General features: G+C 36.9%; 1 protein-coding gene across 1 annotated transcript; it reads right to left on the reverse strand.

Moving 5' to 3' along the window:
• Window positions 1-290: 290 nt before the first annotated feature.
• Window positions 291-20,566, reverse strand: LOC113079568 (guanine nucleotide-binding protein subunit alpha-12). Its single transcript, XM_026251806.1, has 3 exons — window positions 20,329-20,566; window positions 3,373-3,423; window positions 291-2,693 (listed from the first exon to the last, which is right to left on the reverse strand). Exons 1-3 carry the CDS (start codon window positions 20,539-20,541, stop codon window positions 2,124-2,126), a joined length of 834 nt encoding a protein of 277 aa, XP_026107591.1. The 5' UTR covers window positions 20,542-20,566; the 3' UTR covers window positions 291-2,123.
• Between the last annotated feature and the right edge of the window lie 937 nt (window positions 20,567-21,503).

Below are 21,503 nucleotides of genomic sequence, written 5' to 3' on the forward strand. Positions count from 1 at the left end.
ATTGTACAGTCTGCATTATCATGGTGATTTTAAATGTTAAAAGCAGATTTTTAATGGTATATTAATATATCTTTTTCTTCAGGCACTATATGCTATCCCATACATTTTTATTTACTGTTAATATCTGGCAACCACACACACACACACACACACACAAATGTATATATATATATATATATATATATATATATATATTTATTTTTTTTTTATTTTTTTTTTTTACTGTATATTAAACTTTTAAAGTGCATATTCAGTTGCGAAATGAAGTTGTGTAGGAACAAGCCCAAAAGTATAACTCAACATTTTATTGCATTTATACAGGTCATATATACAAAACACACATAATGAAGTTAAAATCTGGAATTTCACACTTTTTACAATCACTGGACACATACAACTTTAGGGAAGCAAAAGTTGAAAAAAAGTACAGTAAAACACTGAAAGAGTGTTGATGTAGAAATTCTGTTAATAGTGACACTCATAAGATCCTGGAAGGGACAAAACACCAGAGCAGCAAATGTAACGTAAATTACAAAGTAATAGTTTAGAAATAGTTTCTTTGATTATCATTTTCCAAATCTAATTTATATCAGATTAATTACGTGCCATTTGCTTATCTTGATTGGGGGTTATAACAGCCTTCATACTGTGTCTGTGTTTCTTTTCCACTGTTTAACTTTCAAACTCTCCCAATGGATTTATGGTCTTAAAAGAGGAAACAAGGACAAACACAGCCTTAATTTAAAGAATCGGTTTCTTTATGTGCACAAGAGGAGTCAGAGATCTGCCAGAAAATGCATGTTTTGCTCCCACCAGGAAGAGCTGTCATGGACAAAGGTTTAGGGTGTGTCTAATATCTCAGTTCCTGCCAAATTTCAGTAAGCCAACATGGCACTGCAGTGATTATGAGGAAGGACAGAATTTAAATACATTTAGGGCGCAGAGAGACATTGTTAATGCTGTTTTGCAAGAAATGTGTCACAGTTTCCATTGTAGTCCACAAACAAGAAAGAATGCAAGAAAAGGGCTTGATGCTCTTGTTAAAACTTGAAAACTATTTGATAGCTTATCTTAAGTTTTCCCTTCACACAAAACAAGTGGACACCTGCACTGTTATTTAAACAGCTGGTCCTCCGAGGAGAATGGGAGTCAGTGACTGATGACAAAACCAGATCTCTGGAAAATGGACCAAACTGTGCCACCTCCAACAACTATTACCTAAAACCAAAAGCCCCCGAGCTGTTCACATTCATCAAGATCCAGAGAATAAAACTCAGTCCCCAAACAGCATCGGGTTGACTCCCTCTGGAATCTCCTTGTTAAGTCATAAACTACACAGGTTACATACATTTCGAGAGGATTTACATCATATGAATACTCATAAAGTACATTTGCTGTACAATGACATTTAAAGAATACCATTAATGCATTATTTAAGTTAGTGGTGTTAGGCATTACCAGTGATTTGACCCTACTCTATACTTCAATGCACAAACACATAAAAAGCAGAAAAGACAGGTAACGTACAAAAGCTGCTATTCACAAACCCTGCTAAGTTGTTAATGAGAATTTTGCATGTCATCTATAAACTCACAAGTATAGAAGAAGCAAAATATGATTTAAATGTTAGATTAAATAAAAATAAACCTGTTTAGTGACATGAAATTAACTACTTGTTAATTACTTTGTTCAGTGCAGGTTTGCTATTGATATTTAGGATGTTATTTGGGAAATGAGCCAGTGTAACGTTATTGTGCATTGAGATATCCTTGAGAAAAGAGGTGAAAATTCTCTGTGGTGATTAATTATCAGTCTGCTTCATTTTCTTTGTGACAAACTGTAATACCCTTAAATTTCCTTGACTTTTCTACCATCCACGGAGTTTTAAAACACATTAAAATGAATGAGGACAGAGAGATTCATGTCATTTTTATACACCATGTCTCAAATATAAAGGACTGGATATTGGAGTACATGATTAACTGACACATGATGTTTCTCCTGCACAGTTGTCAAGGCAAAATAGGTTCAAACGATACCCAGAAGGCATTTTTTCCCCCTGCAATTGGATGGGAAACAGACTCAAACAACGGCAAAACTGATTAAAAAAAATTACTGTAAAGTCACTGCAACATTATGTCTTTAAGGTTCTCCTGAAGAATTGTGTCTTTGACGGCATGAAAGACGAAGCGAATGTTCTCAGTGTCAATGGCAGTGGTGAAGTGGTGGAAAAGTGGCTTGCTGCGGTTGCGACGTTTGCGGTTGAAGCTTTGCACAAGATAGGCCTGCACGTCCTCCAGTCGGTGAGGGTCTCCTCTGAAGTCGGAAAAGTATTTGCTAATGTTGACTTGGCGTACCTTCTCCACCAGAAGGTCCATCTTGTTGAGGAAGAGGATTATGGACACATTGGAAAAGAGCTTGTTGTTGACTATGGTCTCAAAGATGTTCATGGACTCCACCAAACGGTTGGTGTGGCGGTCTTCCATCAGCACCTGGTCGTACTCGCTGGAGGACACCATGAAGAGGATGGAGGTGATGCCGTCAAAGCACTGAAACCATTTCTGTCTCTGAGAGCGCTGGCCGCCCACATCTACCATCTTAAAAGGGATCTTCTTAATGACAAAATCATGCTCCACAATTCCCTTGGTGGCCTTCCTGGCCAACAGGATGTCCTGTCGGCTCGGTACATAATTCTGTAAGAAAAGGTTGAGTAAAATTGATTGAGTAGCAAATACATTTGGTTTGTCTTTAGATAGCAGGATTGATTTCAGCACAAGTCATACAAATTTTTAGCAATTTACATCTACTAAATTTATCTGAAATATTTTTTTTTTATTAACACTCTTAGAGATTTTTCTTTTATGCAACCTAAAACATACATACTAAATATAAACTTTCTGATATTTTGGAAGTCAAAGGTAAAATAAGAAGTTCCTATAGACAATCTTTTGTACATACTGTGGCCACAAGGGCAAACAAAATGATCTTCAAAGCAGCTTTCATAGGGCCCACTTCCCACCCAAACTAACATGTATTTGTTTTGTCATTGGCCTTGGTTTCCATGCTCACACAAAACACTTCCAGGCCTTTTTTATCACTCATATGAGACACACTATGTGTTCTTGGCAACCTTGGCCAATATCAGTCTCAAAGAAACCATTTTACTTTAATTTTGCGAGTCTCCAGTCTTCAGTTCCACCACCTCTGCCGGGAAACACAAAACACTATTCTGACTAACTCTCTGTCTTTCTAACTATCTTTCCAGATGACTATCTTTGTTTATTTAATAGATGTTTCATTATTAGAACAGTGACTGATCATATACCATAAAGATCTGGCACTATTAAATGATGCTTGGTTATCATGACTCACCAGTTGTCCAATCCAATCCAAGTTGTCCAGGAAATATTTAACTGATTCACTCTATAAAAAAAAAAAAAGACAGGATTTTACTCTTTGTGCAATAATGGACATTTCACATTTATGATTGAATTAAATGAAGCAGAACAAACTAAATATGATAATTACATGTATTTCTGTGGCGAAGTCTGGAGCCATTATATTTATTTATTAACTTTCATTCAGCAAGGATGTATGAAATTGATCAGAAGTGACAGTAAAGACATTCGTAATGTTACACAAGATTTCTATTTCAAATAAAATGCTGTTCTTTTGAACATTCCATTCATCCAAAATCCTGACAAAAGTATCACTATTTACACAGAAATATTAAATGCAATATTACATGTGACTCTAAAGACTGGAGTAATGATGCTGAAAATTCAGCTTTACCATCACAGGAATAAATTACACTTTCAAATATATTAGCATAGAATGTTAAACTGTTATATTGTGTTAATGTTGCGCAATATCACTGTTTTACTGTATTTTTGATCAAATAAATACAGCCTTGGTGAGCATAAGAGACCTCATTTAATTCTCAAATAGTACAGACCCCAAACTTGTGTAGTTCTTCTACTCAGGAAGGACAATTAAAGTCTGTAGAAAACACATTCTCAGTTCTTATTCTCACATAGTGATTTATTTGCAAAACTCTATTTTAACAATTTTATTAAAACAAATAGGGCAAGACGATCCTAAAAGCTGTTCTAATTCAGGAATGGAAAGTCTACAAGTAATGGGATGTTCCTATCTTTATCTGAGAACTATGCGGGACACTCATAACACATAGTGCCCATCAGCAGAACTCCAGTTAACCCATTAATGTAGCTTTTACACATGATGCTCATAATCTCATGTTACTTCATAAAATGCTGTGTGGGGAGTCGGATGAAAAATCATTCTTAAGTATTACTCCCGTGGACCAACATTTGGTTAAGGAAGGAAAGGAAAGGAAAGGACATGATGTGTGGCCAAATATGGTGTCCCATATTTAGAATTTTTGCTCTGGATTTAAACCATCCAAGTGTACACACTCAGCAAGTGCACACATATTACAGCATGGCTGTAATAAATGTATCCTATAATCACCAAACATTACAAATAACAGGCACTAGCTCAGAGTTTCACTCCTATAACTACAGGAGATTCAGGTCAGAGGTCGAAGCCCGTTCCATATATAAAGCTGACTGATGAGATGTCTGAAGCTCAGGGTGATCGGAGTCAGTACAGCATGTTCACACTGGTCTCGTCTGGGAATCAATGAACTCTGCTGCCTTCATGAGCCACAATCTACTGATAACTGCATTTATTGCCCAATATCTGGAGACTTTGCCAAGCAAAAAAACATGTTCTGTCTTAATAGAATTGACTCCTTAAAATGAAGAGAGATGAACTAAACTGCTGTGTTGAGCATTATTTCCTGACAAAGTTGTTTTTGCGCAGCCTTTACGATGGCAGACACCGCGGCCTTGGCGTTTCAGTGAACATTGTCTGGAAAAGCAAATTGTGTCCTCTAGTTTGTGTGTGTCTCACAAAGGCCCTTGGCCTGGCCCATGCTCCCAACAGGAAACAGCTGTGTGTGAAAACAGGGGATTAGTCGAACAGTGCTGGCCTTCTATAACAGACTGAAGCCCAACACCCCAAACCTACACAAAACACACATACACCACACATCATCAGAGCTTCACACACGCACACACAAGCCAAAAACAAATATTTTATATTTCACATATTGCCCATATGATGCACATTTTATGTGGGAAACAAAAAAATGGAAAACTAATTTGCAACATCATTAAATACCTTATTTTTAATTTTTTGGGAAATATTAAATTGCTATGTAATGTATTAATTATATATATATATATATATATATATATATATATATATATATATATATATGATCAAATTTAAAGAAAAAATGCATAAAGCCCAAAAGTTAAACATTTAAAAATTATAATTTTTGTTAAATGAAATAAACATTATTAACATAACTGAATTATATTGTCATGACTCCAAAATTATCTAAAATAGAAAGGACCCAGAATTAATTTAATTTTAGATGCACAGTAAATTACAGCATTTTAAACCCTTACAACTTGATTGTTATGAAATGCACCTAGATTTTATACTGTTATATTTCAGTGACAGTTTATATTGGTGTACATTATAGGGCTCTATGATTTCCGAGATGCAGAGAACGCAGACGGAATCGCAGAATCCAGTCATAAAAACGGAATTTACAGTTTAACATGGAATGTCACGGAATTTGTCAAATTTTGAATGAATCAATCAAAAGTAGGTCATTGCACTTACATAAAATCGCGACATGGACTAATATCTGTAAATATTAACTCAATTCGAAGCTAGTAATCCTGAACCAACTGATCCTTTACATTTTTTCAATCATTTCACATGGGTGATGTAATGTTATGGACAAAAACATTAAAAGTGCCATATATATATATATATATATGTGTATATGTGTGTGTGTATAGAAATATTGGCATAATAAATTAATCTCTATGCAGTATAGTCAGAAACTGCAGTAGAACAGAGCTAAAGCACAGTGTTGTCAACTGACCCTTATCTGGGCTTTCTGATTGGTTCGTGGTCATTAGCCAATAAAGCTGGAGGTCTTCCTCCACCCTCCATCTGAGCTCAACATGCACATGACGGCCTGCTGAGAGTCTGGGAAAGATCTACGCTGAGGCCTTGCAGGCCAAAGCCACAACTATAGCACAGTGTAAGAAAGTGTGCCCATGGGTATTTGTGCAGTGAGTAAGGGAAAGAATGATTGAGCACGGTCAAGTACAGAGGCCTTAACCCCTTCCCTTCCCAGCCGTGATGTCAATCTCTGTCCCCATCAAATAAACAGCAGCGCTCCAGAAATGAGATTCAATTAAAGGCATCCCTCATGACCCTGGTCTCAAATATAGACCCTAATCACGTAGAAACGTAGGGAAATGCCTTGAAGGAGAACATTTTCAGGTTAAAAAAAGATCTTGAGAAGCACACAGCATAAATCTGGCAGTATTCTCTGTTTCCATCAAACAGCATCGGTGTCGTCTTGGGAAAGAGCTCATATGAACAAAGCTGTGTGGAAGGGATGAATGCTTTTCTAAAGTTTCAGCGGGTCCATCAGGAATTCTTTTCACCGCACACTTTGTTATATCTGACAGTAAAACCTTCCTCTGCATTGAGTGGAGATCTTACTCAAGTGATGTTTAGCTGCCAGATCCAGCAGCTGGGCTTTGTTGGTGGATAACTGTTCCACGGTGACTGAGAACAGACATATCACTGAATGTTTTCATTTCTCTCTCTGTAGGAAATGTATTGTGCCGATCTAGAAAATTAAGAAATACAGCTGTAAATTCCTACTTTTTTCCCAAGAAACATCTTTAGGCTGGCTGAAAGGACTAGTTGACCCAAAAATACTTATTTTCACTAATCCTCATGTCATTCTAAACCTGTTTTTTATTGATTTATTTTCTATTGGACACATAGAAAGAAACATAACCGAATGACAAAATGAATTGACCTTAATATGCTTAAAAAAAAAAAAAAAAACGTAAAAAATTCAAGTATTGCAAATAAGATTTAAGCATTTAAGAAGATTTTTAGCAGACTTAGGGACAGATTTACTATCAACTTGCGTCAGTGCAAACTCTCGTTTTGCATTAATAAACTACTGTCAGGATTTACTAAAGACACGCAGTGGGATTTTAGCACTGAAGAGGTGTGGACAGTTATTTTTGCAACTTTTTGTTTCTCTTGCAATTGTTAAATTTCTGGGATGAGAGTCACGCAACATGATTTAATGAGATCTGCACACGTCAATTTACTGATATTTGCTGCATTATTTAATGCAAAAAAAGCATTTCTTAAATCAGATGGTGTTCTGCGCTGCTCTTGGTAGATTGTGCTGGTCATTATGGGAATGAGATGTTGCGTCTGTGTCCTTTAATGTGCGCATTTTCGATAAATCATCCACAGAATTTTCCCTCATCATCTGCAGTTTTATGGAATTGTGTACTATTGCTAATTTGCTGATTAGTACATCTTGCCCAATGACTTAAACTTTACTTTGAAGTAATACACTAGCTTTAAAAGCACTTGCGATATAAAATCGAATCATTTGTTAGAGTTTGAACACTATTTTCCACTATTTCGAAAACAGGAGCTGAGGCATTTTTCAAAATATCTCCTTTATAAAAGAACAAAAAGTCTCCTCGAAAATATCAAACCAACAGCAAAACTTCTCTTCTGCATTGACGATGTCCGCCCTCGACTGCGTAAATATCAGACTGTGTAATTAATCCCCACGCAAAACAAACAGAGCTGCTTTTCCCGGTTCTTGGAGTGGGACTGCCTGTTTGGTTTGGATGCAAGAAGAGAGCTCATATTAATCCCCCACATGGAGCTCCTTCACCTCCAGAACTTCACAGAACCTCGGGCTGCTCCCACACTGTTGATCTAGCTGAAACCCTACACCTCGCCTTTCATCTCTGCGGATAGACTCCTATTATGATTTCTGAGTTGGAGGAGACCAGCAGAAGGAGAGTCAGGGAACTCAGAAAACAATTTGGAGACTTGCATTATGCCAGAGGAATGTTAACAATAAAAGTTCCTAGAAACTAAAAACGAATGTTGTGAACCTTTATGCTGATTATATGTACATTACCATTTAAAAGTTTGGGCTCAGTAAGAAATTAATACTTTTATTCAGCAAGGATGTATTAAATCGGTGACAGTGAAGGCATTTCTAATGTTACAACAAATGCTGTTCTTATTTGCCAATAATCTATTTCTACATTTTAAAAACAGCACAACTGTATAACACTGGCAATTATAAAACATGACACTGAATACTGGAGTAATGATGAAAAAATTCAGCTTTGCCATCAAAGAAACATATATATTTGTGTGTTAAAATATTAAATAAACTGTACTTTTAAACTGTAAACGAAAATAACAATATTACTAGTTTTACTGAATGTTTCTTAAATGCAATAAAATAAATGCAGTAGAAAAGACTTCTTTCAAAAACATTACAAAATCTTACAGACTTCCAAACTTATAAACTGCAGTGTATACCAACCACAATAAAAAGGACGATTAATCATGGCTGACAGCACTATGAATTATATAAAATATAATGTTGTTTTGTTAATATTGTTTTGTTAAGTGCACATTCAGAGGAACAAGACTGATAGATGAGTCTCTCTGGACTATCCAAATGCGTCTGATGGAGCGCTGTACTCTCCAAAAGTCAAACACAGTGGATAGCATCTACTGCTGAACAATATCCTGACAGTATCAATATCTGTACACGCTGTAAATCTAATGCATTGCTTGGTTTCAGACCAATGATAGCCAGTCAGAAGAACAGAAACCATCCAGAAACCATGGAGTTTATGCTCTGTTGACCCACAAGATAACCAAAATATTATATAAGCTAGTACCACAACTGATAACTCGTAAATATTAACGTCTCAATTTATCTGTTATTTCTTTGATCCAGTCAAAAAGACTGAAGATTTTAGTTCCACTATAATACTGAAAAAGCACTGTTGTCTTCCTAACAATGTGCAAGCTACCAGGTATGCAATATACTGCTATTGTCCTTCAAATTATAATAGTTTAAGCAAGCATAAATATCACTGTAGAAGTCAGAGTTGTTCACATAATCAAAACCAAACATAGTAACAGAAACAGTTGGTTACAGAATTTTTCGCGCTAATAAATGTCAGGAATTATTTAATATAATGCCATTAGTTACTGTTATATTTATTTGAAACATTTAATGTCCAATGACCAATGTTTCATGGAAATGACCAAGTGAATGCACTGCACTTCTCTGCTGTGTACTAAACAGCGCTATACTATAATGACTTTTTAATTTAAAACCTTATCAATATAAAGCTGAATTGCTGATCAGTTTATGATGGATTTCATCAGTTAGTTGTTGCAGCCCTAGCGTCATCATTTCCTTGACTTAGTTTAAGTGTGACCTCAGCAGCAGACACAGACTGTCAAGTTCTCTGTAATGTGAGAATGTGTAAAAAGTGTGAGACGCTGTGTTCGCTATGGCTCTGCGGGTAATTCCCTCTTTTCTCTCCAGTGTCTCACCTCAATCAGTTCTGCTCCTATCTTATCCCTTCACCTAATGGTGGCCCCTCAGGGAGACTGACCCTAGACAGGCCTGGAAACCAACCACTGACGGGTGGAATAAAAACAGAGTTGGGTGTAAGACGTTTACCACAACTGCCAAACATCCAAGGACACGGCTGCCTGTAAAGTGGTTTTTTCCTCTTCCAGTACAGTGCTCCCATTGGGTCTGTTTTCAGTAAGAACAGCCCACTCACCATCTGTTCCACAGGGGCTCAAAACTTAATATCTACTGCTAATCCTCACACTTTTCTCATGGACATGAAAGCGGTATTGAATTGTGTACTGAGCTTTTCATTCGTTCAATGTCGCTCTAAGCCCATCATTCCCAGAGAACAATTATAATTGATAACTTTATGAACTGATAACCATTGTGACCAAATGGTTAACCAATTTATGAACTAATCATTCAGAGTGGTTTTGTGATCCGAATTGGTTGATTCATTGAAAAGATTTGACTCCAAAAAACTTTTTTATTATTTGTTTTATTTACCACATGAAATGTCCCCATTTACTGAAATCACGTGCAAGCACAGTTTGGCATAAATAAATAAAAATATATATATATATCTTTGTTATTATCCAGATTTTGTTTGGTGCCCAAACTATTTTTGGAGAAGAAAATAAACATTGCATTGTTGTAATTCCATGGAAAAGCATGATTCTTTAAAAGACAGACAGAGAAAAAAAAGGAAAGCACCTGCAGACTCATGCACATACTTTCATTTGATTATAAGGAGTGAAATAACCTTGATAAGCCACTTGGGCGTATAATCTCCAGTTTAGGAATGTCAAGGCAATGAAAGTGTTTGTCATGGTCATATCAAACCTCAGCAATGTCTGTAGAAGTACTTTGACTAAGTTGTACTATAATGGCCTAGATAGGGCAAACAGACAGATAGGACACTGGAGCAGGCCAAAACGAGCGTCCATTTATCGCTCCTGACAGTCTGTCTGCAGATAGCACATGACAGACGACAGGGCAGTCGGAGAAATATGGCTGAATGCACTAGTGACAACTCTCAGAGTCAAAAGCCATTCTGCCCTGTCACTTCCATTCTGCCTCCTAAGAAATGAGGGGTTATAGTGAAGTTAGCGAGGACATGATGCCTGGAAAAACCAGACGAAAAGGGGATGTAGGAAATGATAGGAATCTGGAAGCATAAAGATGTTGGATTACAGGTCATGTCTGTAAATACAGATCTGTTTTTGACACACACACAAAAAAAAGGTACAGTCATGTTTCAGTGTTTCTTATTATTAAGTCATTTTAGATAACAGGGGCTACTCTATTAATAAATGCGAATACAGAAATGGTGAGAAAATGATCCTAAATAATAATTTAAAACCCCTCAGTCTGTTAAGCAATAGCACTGTCATAATGTAGAATCTAAAAGCATATTAGTGATCAAGACACATCAGGAGGAACAGTCTGCACAGCTAACTTTTCTTCAAGCATTCTTTTCAGATGTACAAATGAATCTAACAAAACATAAAAAATGAGAATATAATTTAAAAGAATATAATATTAAATAATACAAACAAATAAATGAAGAAATAAATACTTTTTGTGACATTTGCATGATAGGTAAGCACCTCCCGTTACATTAGCATTACTGTAATATGAAAAAAGTATTATATATTATTTAAAATGTAAACTACAGCCAAATCACAATTGTAATTATACATTATGATCATATTGGCTGAATTTAATGCCCATATACTACTACTACTACTACTACTATTAATATATTGCGTTAATATATAAAATAAATGTCTTTAATAATATAAACTGTAATACACTAATTACATTAATGAGAATTTTTTTCCCCCAAAATTGGAAAATCATTCCCTTTATGTAATGAATAGTAAATTAATGTTTTCTTTGATTTGAGAGTGAAATGTCATCCACACATTTTAGGTTGCCCTTCTTTAAAGGGGGGGGGGGGATTAACAGGATATTGAGTGAAAATGAGCATTCCACCCCCCCCCCCCCCTTTAAAACTGCAATCTGCAAGAAACACCGGGTTTGATTGTCTCAGAAGAACAGAAGCGAGTTGCATCAAAGACTGCCCCCAAAAGTACAGTGTGTGTTTATTTGGAAAAGATGGGAAAGATTATCCAAATACAGTGAAATATAAATATCCTTTTTTCATCTCATTTCCGCATACCCTAAACAGGGGAATTATTAAAATTGCTTTTAAGCTATTTTTATAGATACTGTATGTGAAACAATTCAGTGGGAGGCCAGGAAGAATTTTAAAATCAGCAATAATGTCATGAAGCCATTTAGTAGCAAAGCTATTTATCTAATGTGTACATCTGCCTCATTACGTGCTTTTCTTGCACTTTGTAAATAGAAAAAAAAAAACTAAGGAATCAATAAAATGTTTTCTGGAAGTGATCTCGGCAAACATCTCAGCCAAAACTCACAAGACATCTGGTCAATATGCCTTCATCAATCTTGCCACCACCGATTAACCGCAGTAATTAACCGTAACTCTCTCTGAACCATGAATGACATTGCGTCTGGGTTTCCTCCATTTATTCACTTCTCATACATTTCAAACCGGGCTCTAGCTATGAATGTCCCAGTCCAGTGTCTATATCCCAGCTGTCTGAATAAGTCTGGCTATGTTCCGGGGTGGAGCGTGTTACCCGTTGACCGGGAGTCAACTGAGCAACAATAGGGCATTATTCAATGGAGTGGCAGGACTCAGCGAGAAAAGTTCTCCCACAGCTCAGCACTCCTCTATGCCCGCGTACTGCACACACTCTTAGGCGGCTTTACTTTAATTACAGTGTGTGTAAAAACCAGGCGACTATTGACTAAGCATACTTCGCTCCGGCGGCCACAAACGCTCAGCAGTAATCGCAGCCACATCCGTTGGAGTGAGAAGCCAGACTGATTTAATAAGAAGAGTGGATTTACAAAAACCCAAAGTCTAGGGAGGTGCCGATACAAATTAAGATGTCGCAAGACAAAAATGGAAGATAACTAATGCATATGTATAATGTATATGCAACATTCATGATCTAAAGGGATTTGAAGTGGAAATGAAACTTCTCTCATCATTTATTCAGCTGTAAGGTTTTTACAAATAGAATCTGAAATAACCGATGCCAAGGATATCCTTAAGATTTCTGCAGACAGGTGTTCAAATTTATTTTCACTGCACTGCAAAGAAAACTGGCTAACCAATAGGATTCATGATTTTGTCACATGGTAACTGTTATATAAAACTACAACTACTACTAACTACTAATGTCCACTCATGGACACTGTTTTGCTGAGTGACAGACTTAATGTTCATGCCGAACATTTGTGTTGGTGTGACCAGGCCTTCAGAGTATCTTACAGCTCACTGTAAAGACCTGAAAATAATATTTTTTTTAAATAAAAAGTGTGTTTTATGCTCAAATAGTAAATATAGTGACGAAGTAGTTTTATAGAAATACTGCCCTAATTAGAATGTACAACAAACCACAAAATAATTACACAGTGTAATAATATTAATAATTATAAAATGGGTTAATGTGTTTACATTTTTATCAGCTTGCACCAGCACAAACCCTCATTACGTGTTAAAAAACTACTAGACACGCAGTGGGAAATTAGCACTAAAAATGCATGGGCACAGTTATTTTTGCATCTCACCTTGAAACTACATTTTTAGGAGATTCCATTTCGATTGGTAAATTTCTGGGAGGTGATTATTTAAATGAATTACACAACATGATTTACTACGATTTGCGGTCGACAATTTACTGGTATTTGCGACATTATTTAATGACCAAATAAAGCATGTCTTCTCTTGGTACAGTTGATTGAGCTGTTCATTATGGGAATGAGATGTTGTGTCTGTGTTCTTCAATTTGTGCATTTTCAGTAAATCACCTGCAGAATTTTCCCTCTTATCTGCGCTTTTATGGAATTGCTCTCTAACACTAATTTGCCCTGTTTAGTAAATCTGGCTCATAGTGTTAAACTTTTTGAACTGATTTCTAAAGTTAAATCATTAATTGCGACAGTAATAGCAATTTTTTTCACTGACCCCACTGTGGCTCACAAAAACAATGGTCCCTTTAGGAACATACAATTGAGTTAAGCATTATGTTGAAACTGCACTTGCATATATTGCATTCTCACTTGCATATATTCAATTAAGCCATGTAAAATGCAAAATAGCAGCTCAGACATTCTGCAAACCATCTCCTTTAGTGTTAAAAAAAGAGCATATCCACCCATGCGTGAGTAAACTATTTTTCATTTTGAGTAATCCATTTTTCTGCTAGAAGATGTACTAGTGTTTGACAGCAGTAGACATGCACTGGCTTCTGGTTGTGTTTGTGTTGTGCTGCATGATGTTTAGGCTGGCTGTGTTGTTGGGGAGGTGGACTGGTCTCTGGAGATCTACGCTGCAGCTTCTCAGGAATGTGAGCTGTTCTGCTTATCTCCAACTCTTCTGAGGAAGGCTTATGTTCTGCTATAAGCCATCGCTCCTAGTTCGCTCAGTAAACAAATACGCCCTTCCTCTGTATGGATTCACTTTATATATTTTGGATTGACCCTCTAAGACCATCAAACAATTCAAATGGACCCCACATTTACAGAGTGGAAACAGAAAAATAGAGCAATGCAGGCTCAGGCCCAGTGAGACCTCCAGGGGGCATCGTAAACTATTAAAGATCATCCTTAAAATTGTTGTTTCTGGGTAACTACGCACAGCACGGTCGCTCACTCTGCTGCCAGGAATCTCGTTAAAACATCTTGTACAGAAAAAGTGGGGTAACAGGAAGCTTACCAGCATCCCTCTTATTTTCAGCCGTGAGGAATTTAAGACACATCCAAAGAACATCAATCTCCCTGAGGAATGTTGAATGCCGCCCAGCTTTTGGGCAACGGAGGAGGTATGTTTCTTGGGTCACGAAATAAAATGTTCTTATGTGGGGTGGGTGTGTGAAACCTGAAAAAAATTTCTGCTCTTTGTGTATATGAGATAACAGGCCCACTAATGGAATGTTTCAGCACATATAATGATGTTCTGTGTGGTTTTATGTGCTGAAGCTCACAGGACGGGGCCCACTGTCATTTGGATGGTTCTCTGTGTGAAGGACACCCCCTCCCTCTTTTTCACAGTCTTACAAAGAGACATCATTACTCTTTCTGCAGATTCTGTCTTTGGCAAAAGCCCAACGAGCTTCCCTGTTATGGCTGAGACTGCTTTTCACGGATGAAATATGTCTGGAGCTTCATATTTAACAAACATAGATCTTGTCCTCTGACAAAAGCTCTCTCATAGGTGCTACAAAACACAGAGACAGAAAAACTGGAATGATTCTGGCAAAATATCAGTGCTGATACTACTAGATCTTAGTGCTGCGTTTGACACTGTCGATCATAACATAGTTCTAGAGAGACTGGAAAACTGGGTCGGGCTTTCTGGGATGGTACTCAATTGGTGCTGGTCATACTTAGGAAGGGAGAGGTTATTGTTTGAGTATAGGAGAGCATAAGTCTAAGTGGACATCCATGAAATGCGGAGTCCCACAAGGCTCAATTCTTGCACCACTCTTGTTTAGCCTGTTTATGCTCCCACTAACTCAAATAATGAAAAAGAAGCAAATTGCCTATCGCAGCTATGCTGATGATATCCAGATTTACCAAGCTTTATCGCCAAATGACTACAGCCCCTTCGACTCCCTCTGCCAATGCATTGAAGAAATTAACAGTTGGATGTGCCAAAATTTTCTTCAGTTGAACAAGAAGGAAACTTAAGTCATTGCATTTGAAAAAGTTCTCAAGGTGAATGCATACCTTGACTCTAGAGGTCAAACAACTAAAAAGCAAGTCAAGAATCTTGGTGTGATTCTGTAGACAGACCTTAGTTTCAGTAGTCATGTCATAGCAGTATCTATGCATACCATCATCTCAAAAACACTGCAAGAATGAGATGTTTTGTTTTGTATTGGTCTCCTCACTGGCCTTCCCAAGAAGACTATTATACAGCTGCAGCTCATCCAGAACGCTGCTGCCAGGATTCTGACTAGAACCAGAAAATCTGAGCATATCACACCAGTCCTCAGGTCCTTACACTGGCTTCCAGTTACATTTAGGATTGATTTTAAAGTACTTTTACTCATTTATATATCACTCAATGGCCTAGGACCTAAATACTGTACATTGCAGATATGCTCACTGAATATAACCCTAACAGACCACTCAGATCATTAGGATCAAGTCAGAAATACCAAGGGTTCACACAAAACAAGTGGAGTCTGCTTTTAGTTATTATGCCGCTCGCAGTTGGAACCAGCTTCCAGAAGAGATCAGATGTGCTAAAACATTAGCCACTTTTAAATCTAGACTCAAAACTCATCGGTTTAGCTGTGCATTTATTTAGAATTTATTTATCATCTATAATTATTTTCTATTTTTTAACTGTTTTAAATTCATTTTTAAAAAAAAATCTCATTTTAAAAGTGTTTAAAATCCCTGTTTTAATTTTTTGAATATTTTTTCTTTCTTTTATGTTAAGCACTTTGAATTACCAATTTGTATAAAATGTGCTATATAAATAAACTTGCCTTGTCTTGCCTTGCCTTATGAAAATAATGTAACAAATCAAAAAGTTTTGACCAATAATACAAAACACAGTTTTTGTGAGAATCACCCTGTTATGGATGCATAGCCTTTGTCAATTAACATTGTAATTTCTTAATTTTCATTTTCACTTTCAAATCTAATCATTTAATTCAATTTGAAATGAATTACTCTTTATTTTAAATCCTAAAAAATATTCAAAAAGTTTTACGATCATTATTCAACTTAGTGTCTCACTTTACTTGATACTGAATACAAGTGACCCACCCTTTTGGATGGATGTGGAGATTATGGTGAGTTTGACAGAAAGGAATTTCTGATGGCTCTGACTCAACTGTGGTGAAGCTGCATTGCACAGACAGATCTCTTCTCTTTTGGCTGTGGCTGAGATCTAGTGTGGTTTCTCAGGGTGGGGTGGGGGGGGTATCAGCCTTCAACAAAGCAGCAATACAGACTTCCTGTCCATGAACTCTCCGCAGCCTTCAAGCAAAGCAATGTTTGTGTCCAATCACAATATGACCAGAGCAGCATTCCCGCTAACAGCGAGTCTTGTGATTTTGGCAGCCTTCTGACAATGGATCCAGTCCATTTTCTTTCTTTCTTTATTTCCTTTTTTTTTTTTTTGTTAATGTGCTAGCCTTAAACACATTAAACCCAGTTTTCCTTTACAATTTCCTCATAAATACTGGTGGAAGGAAATTACATCTCAGCACAAATCCTGTCACTCAACTATTAAACTCGAATCAAAGAGATTTATCAAGATCCATGCAGCCAACTCAATACAAGCCCATAACATTTATCACGGTCAATGGTCATACGGATTTCTGACATTAATTTAGGGTTGCATACTGACAAAAAGTCTTATGCTTGTTTCTCATGGTCAATGCCAATGCTTTTCCCTAAAGAGATCCTCTAATAGACTACAACCGAGTACTGAAGGCCCTCCCTTGCACCGCCACAATCCTCCCAAGAGCTGGAGGAACAGAGCAGACACTGGTGGAAATTGAGCCAAGTTCCTCACAAAGACATGCATTAACTCTGCAAGTTAATTAAAACGCTGATGTTCGTGAGATGATCCCACAAGCATTTTGAGCTTCAATGTAAGAAGGATCTCTGACCGTCTGTACAAAGAGCTACATGAGCAATGTCACAAATTTACTAAAGTATGTCTTTGTATCATAATGTCCCTTTGTTTTTAAATTTTCAAATCCAGAAACCTGACAGTGCTTTTCAAATTCTGAATTGATTTAATGTGATCTCTGATATTTGTACTGTTTGTGGGATCCAAAGAGAGTTTCAGCTCTCATTAGCATGTACAACTTGCAGTCCTTGTAGAAAAGTGACTTTTTGTTAAGGAAAAAAAAGATCAGCATTTCCATAGGCGCACTTTTGTTTGGGGTTAGAAACGAAGACTTGTAGGACAGGGTTAATTCTGGGCCTCTGGTCAATAGGGAACAGGAGTTACTCAGTCGGACAGGCTGAGCCCTGTAATGTCCTCCCACTCACTGACTTCTGAATGGACTCACAAACAAACATGCCTTCACAGAGGAGAGAGAACAAAAGAGGCTGGGACACCAGCCCTTTGACCCAAATGGCCAGTTTGACGAAATGACCCATATAGGGTCAAAAGACTCATGTCACAGACCGAAAGGAAAAACAGCTGGGTCAAACTCCACAGACATCACACGTTTCATTAAAGCAAAACAGGCAAATAATGGCTTTATAATGGTAGAAGTATTAAAAAGCTTATTCGCTTAGATGTTGGATGTTACAAGATTCTTAGTTCCTCTCTTTAATGCCCTGTATTCATATTTTACTTTCCATCATATGAAGGTTTTAAATTCTCAGTCATTCTTTAATTCTATCTACAGTTAAAGTGCTATGTTGTGGGTTTTTCTTTTAATCTTCTTTTGCAATGGGAAGAAACAACAGACATTGCAGTCTGTTCATTTTATTCAATATTCCATTGAATTATTTAACTGTACTAACTGTATTTTCTCTTTGAATCCTCATTCAAATCTCTTTGCTGGTCTATTTTTTCCAGGGTGCTTTAAGACATTATGTTCCTTCCTTTTTCTTCACTTCTAATGATTAACAGAATACTGTGGCATACAGTCATGGCCAAAAATATTGGCACCCTTGGTAAATATGATCAAAGAAGGCTGTAAATATGTATCTGCATTGTTTATCCTTCTGATCTGTTATTTAAAAAAAAAAAATCACAAAACTCTAACCTTTCATTGGATAATAAGAATTTAAAATGGGGGGAAATATCATTATGAAATAAATGTTTTTCTCCAATACTCATTGGCCACAATTAACGGCACCGTTTCATTGTATATCGTCTGTATATCGTCCTTTTGGCCATGGTTAGATCCAAATTTACAAAGATCCTACTCTCGCTGTAATTTTTTTTTTTTTTTTTGTAATGAAATAATTGAATTTTGTGAAAATCTTATTGTTATTATTAAATTCAGCATAAAATATATGTAGACATTTAGCCATCATGCTCTACAGATATCAGTCAATAAAACGTTATTTTAATTTTTTTTGCCAGTTTAACAGCTTTTTCAAGTTACAATTCAAGTTTGAAAAAATCTCTGTAATATCAATCATTTTAATGCACAAAATAATGCTGAACTGAGTAATATCTTAGATATCATAAACTGGCTTCATTATGATAATGCAGTGGTTCTAATCTACCCACTGCTCTGCACATTTTGTATGTCTCCCTTATTTAACACACCTGATGCTGATCATCAGCACATTAGAAGAGAGATCCATGAACTGATCAGAGTGCGTCAGATAGAGACACATGCAAAATGTGCAGAGCAGTGGGTCCCGAGCACTGGAGTTGAGAACCATTGTGAAAATGTATGCCAATCTGAAATGTGGTTTTATTTAAAGAGGTAGTCAGTAAATAAAAAGTAAAATATGAGTAGTGAATAGTCTTTTTCTTTTGTCCTTAAACAAGACTGTCTGTGTTTAATCACAGTAGCAAGAGCTGATAATGTAAACTCACTTGTGAAAGCAGAAACAAACATGCAGTGGGTTTTGAATGAGTTCAAAAATGAGTTCATCTGTCCACAGATGAACTCATCACATCATAGATGTCTGATTTATCAGATAACAGCCGTCTGTTCTAAGCCTTTGAAATTAGTATGACCACAGCAAAAGGTCAGTAGCTACTTCTTCAAAATAAGAAGCATCAATGAGATGCTTCAGACACTTTATGGCCTCAATTTCTGATAAAATGTAGATTTAATGAAAGTCTTTTCTCTTTATAGACAAAAGAACGTGAGCAGTCAAATCATCTCATGCAAGGGAAATTTATGCCATTTCCTCACAGGTTTCCTCACTGTCTATCCTGTCCTCCATCCGGCTCCACTGACCTAGATCTTCAGGACTCTCAACAGCACTTAAAAAATTCATAAGGATCCAGAGGTACTGTGACAGAGATGTGTACGTGAATCACATCGCTCCAGTGCACAGTCAGAGCAATTAAAGTTTGAGAGACTCCTGTGCACAGCTTCTGAACTCATTAAAGTCCTGTGGCAACATACACGCTGAGATGAGATGCACATAAATAAGTCAAGCTTCTTCTGTTTTTCTGCACTCAGCAGGTTTAATTAAGGTCTCCCTGTGTCTAGCTTTAATAGCTAGGCCAAAGTTTTCCATCTAACTGACACTGAAATATTACCATATTTCCCGTACCCCCTTGGCTATCAACTGGTAAAGATCACGGGTTTGATTCCCAGGAAACACACATATTAACCATACACCTTGAAGGAAGTGTATTATAAAAAAAAAACTTACTAAACATTTGAACAGTAGTGTATTTGTATATTTAAATGACAATAATAATTAAAGTAAACCATTTTCCTAAAAAATCTCACTAAATAATATCACTATATATTGCAAAGGTTAGTCAGATTGTCTGAATGTGCTGCCTATTGAAGCTCCACTTTAGGAGGCTATCTATGAACGATCACCACTGTGCCCTTGAGCAGTGCACTTACCCCAGGTAAAGAAAAGATTATTTGTTTTATGAGAACACACGTTGCCAACTACCCAAAGAGCCATTTGGCTCTTCCCGTGAAGAATATCCAGATGGCACAGGTTGTCAGGAAATGTATCGTGATTACACTCACCAGCTGAAACTCACTCCGTCGGCCGTAGGCTTCTTGAATGCCACTATCATTCCAGAGTGCCTGCAGGGCTGGGACGTACAGCTGAAAGGTGCAGGGTTCGACAGGCATGCCTGCTTTATTTTCAAAGGACATAACAAACATGCCGTGCTTCTCGTTCTCAGAGTTCTGCCAGGGAATGCCAAGTTTGTCTCGGGCATCCACCAGTACCCGCATCCCCTTTGAGAAACAAACAACAACAAAAAAAGACATAGAAGGAGAAATAGATTAATGCCATGTATGTTTGTCTAGGGTGTTTAACAGCAGGGTGCGTCTCTAGAGCTGAGCTTCTATAACAGGAAGATGAAGCAATTCTTCTTGAGACAAAATAAAGATAGTAGCAATGTTTTCATGAAAAACACCTACAACACTTTAAACCTGGCAAATGTCTGGTCTCTGTAAATCTCCCACACTTTGTTTCAAACAGTAACCTGTTTAAGTGAAAAGGGACAAATAATTGAAATGTACTAAATGTACTGATGTACTAGAGTGGGAACCAAACCAATAAGAGATTAGCCAATCATATAAGATGCTTAAATTCAGAAATGACCAGAATTATTTATGTCGTTACATTGGTCTTATACCTTTGTACATGTTTCAATGAGTGTGTAGGCCAGTGTTTACACCGAGATATATGTTCAGGGAAAAAACTATTGTGATAAACATTTGTATTTGAATGAATGGCTGCTAATGCATCTAAGCGCCACCTACTCCCAGAGTAGGTATGATTTTGGCATTTTTCATTCAAGCCGCTTTTCCCGTTACTAATTGGTCTGAACAGAACAAAACCGAAACTTTTTTGTAGTTGATGTAAAACAGTTGACGTTAAACTAAAAATGTCTGAAGAGATAGTCAGCAACATTTTGCTAAAACTGTTCTAACTCTTTTGGTGCAAAAAAAACTTGCCTTAGCATTGATAATTATCCATATGGGTAATAAATTTACATACACACACACACAAAGATACTCAATCGGTAATAATAATTAGCTGTATTGCTCCTGATTGTACTGCATTTAGAAGAAGCTCAGATTGCTGCAACTCAGTCATGAACAAGATATACCTGAAAAGGAAGATCTGATCCAGAACTGAAACACTCTGAAGCCAAAAATGAAAATCTCTCAGAAGCTCTGTTGAGATT

This window comes from Carassius auratus, unplaced genomic scaffold, assembly GCF_003368295.1.
Source record: "Carassius auratus strain Wakin unplaced genomic scaffold, ASM336829v1 scaf_tig00028553, whole genome shotgun sequence".
NCBI classification, from domain to species: Eukaryota; Metazoa; Chordata; class Actinopteri; order Cypriniformes; family Cyprinidae; genus Carassius; species Carassius auratus.

Coding starts and splice junctions, on each gene's coding strand:
- LOC113079568 (XM_026251806.1), bottom strand. CDS start 20,541: ATGCGGGTACTGGTGGATGCCCGAGACAAACTTGGCATTCCCTGGCAG. Junction 3,424..20,328: donor GACGGAGTGAGTTTCAGCTG/GTGAGTGTAATC, acceptor TTTTTTTTATAG/AGTGAATCAGTTAAATATTT. Junction 2,694..3,372: donor TGGATTGGATTGGACAACTG/GTGAGTCATGAT, acceptor CTTTTCTTACAG/AATTATGTACCGAGCCGACA.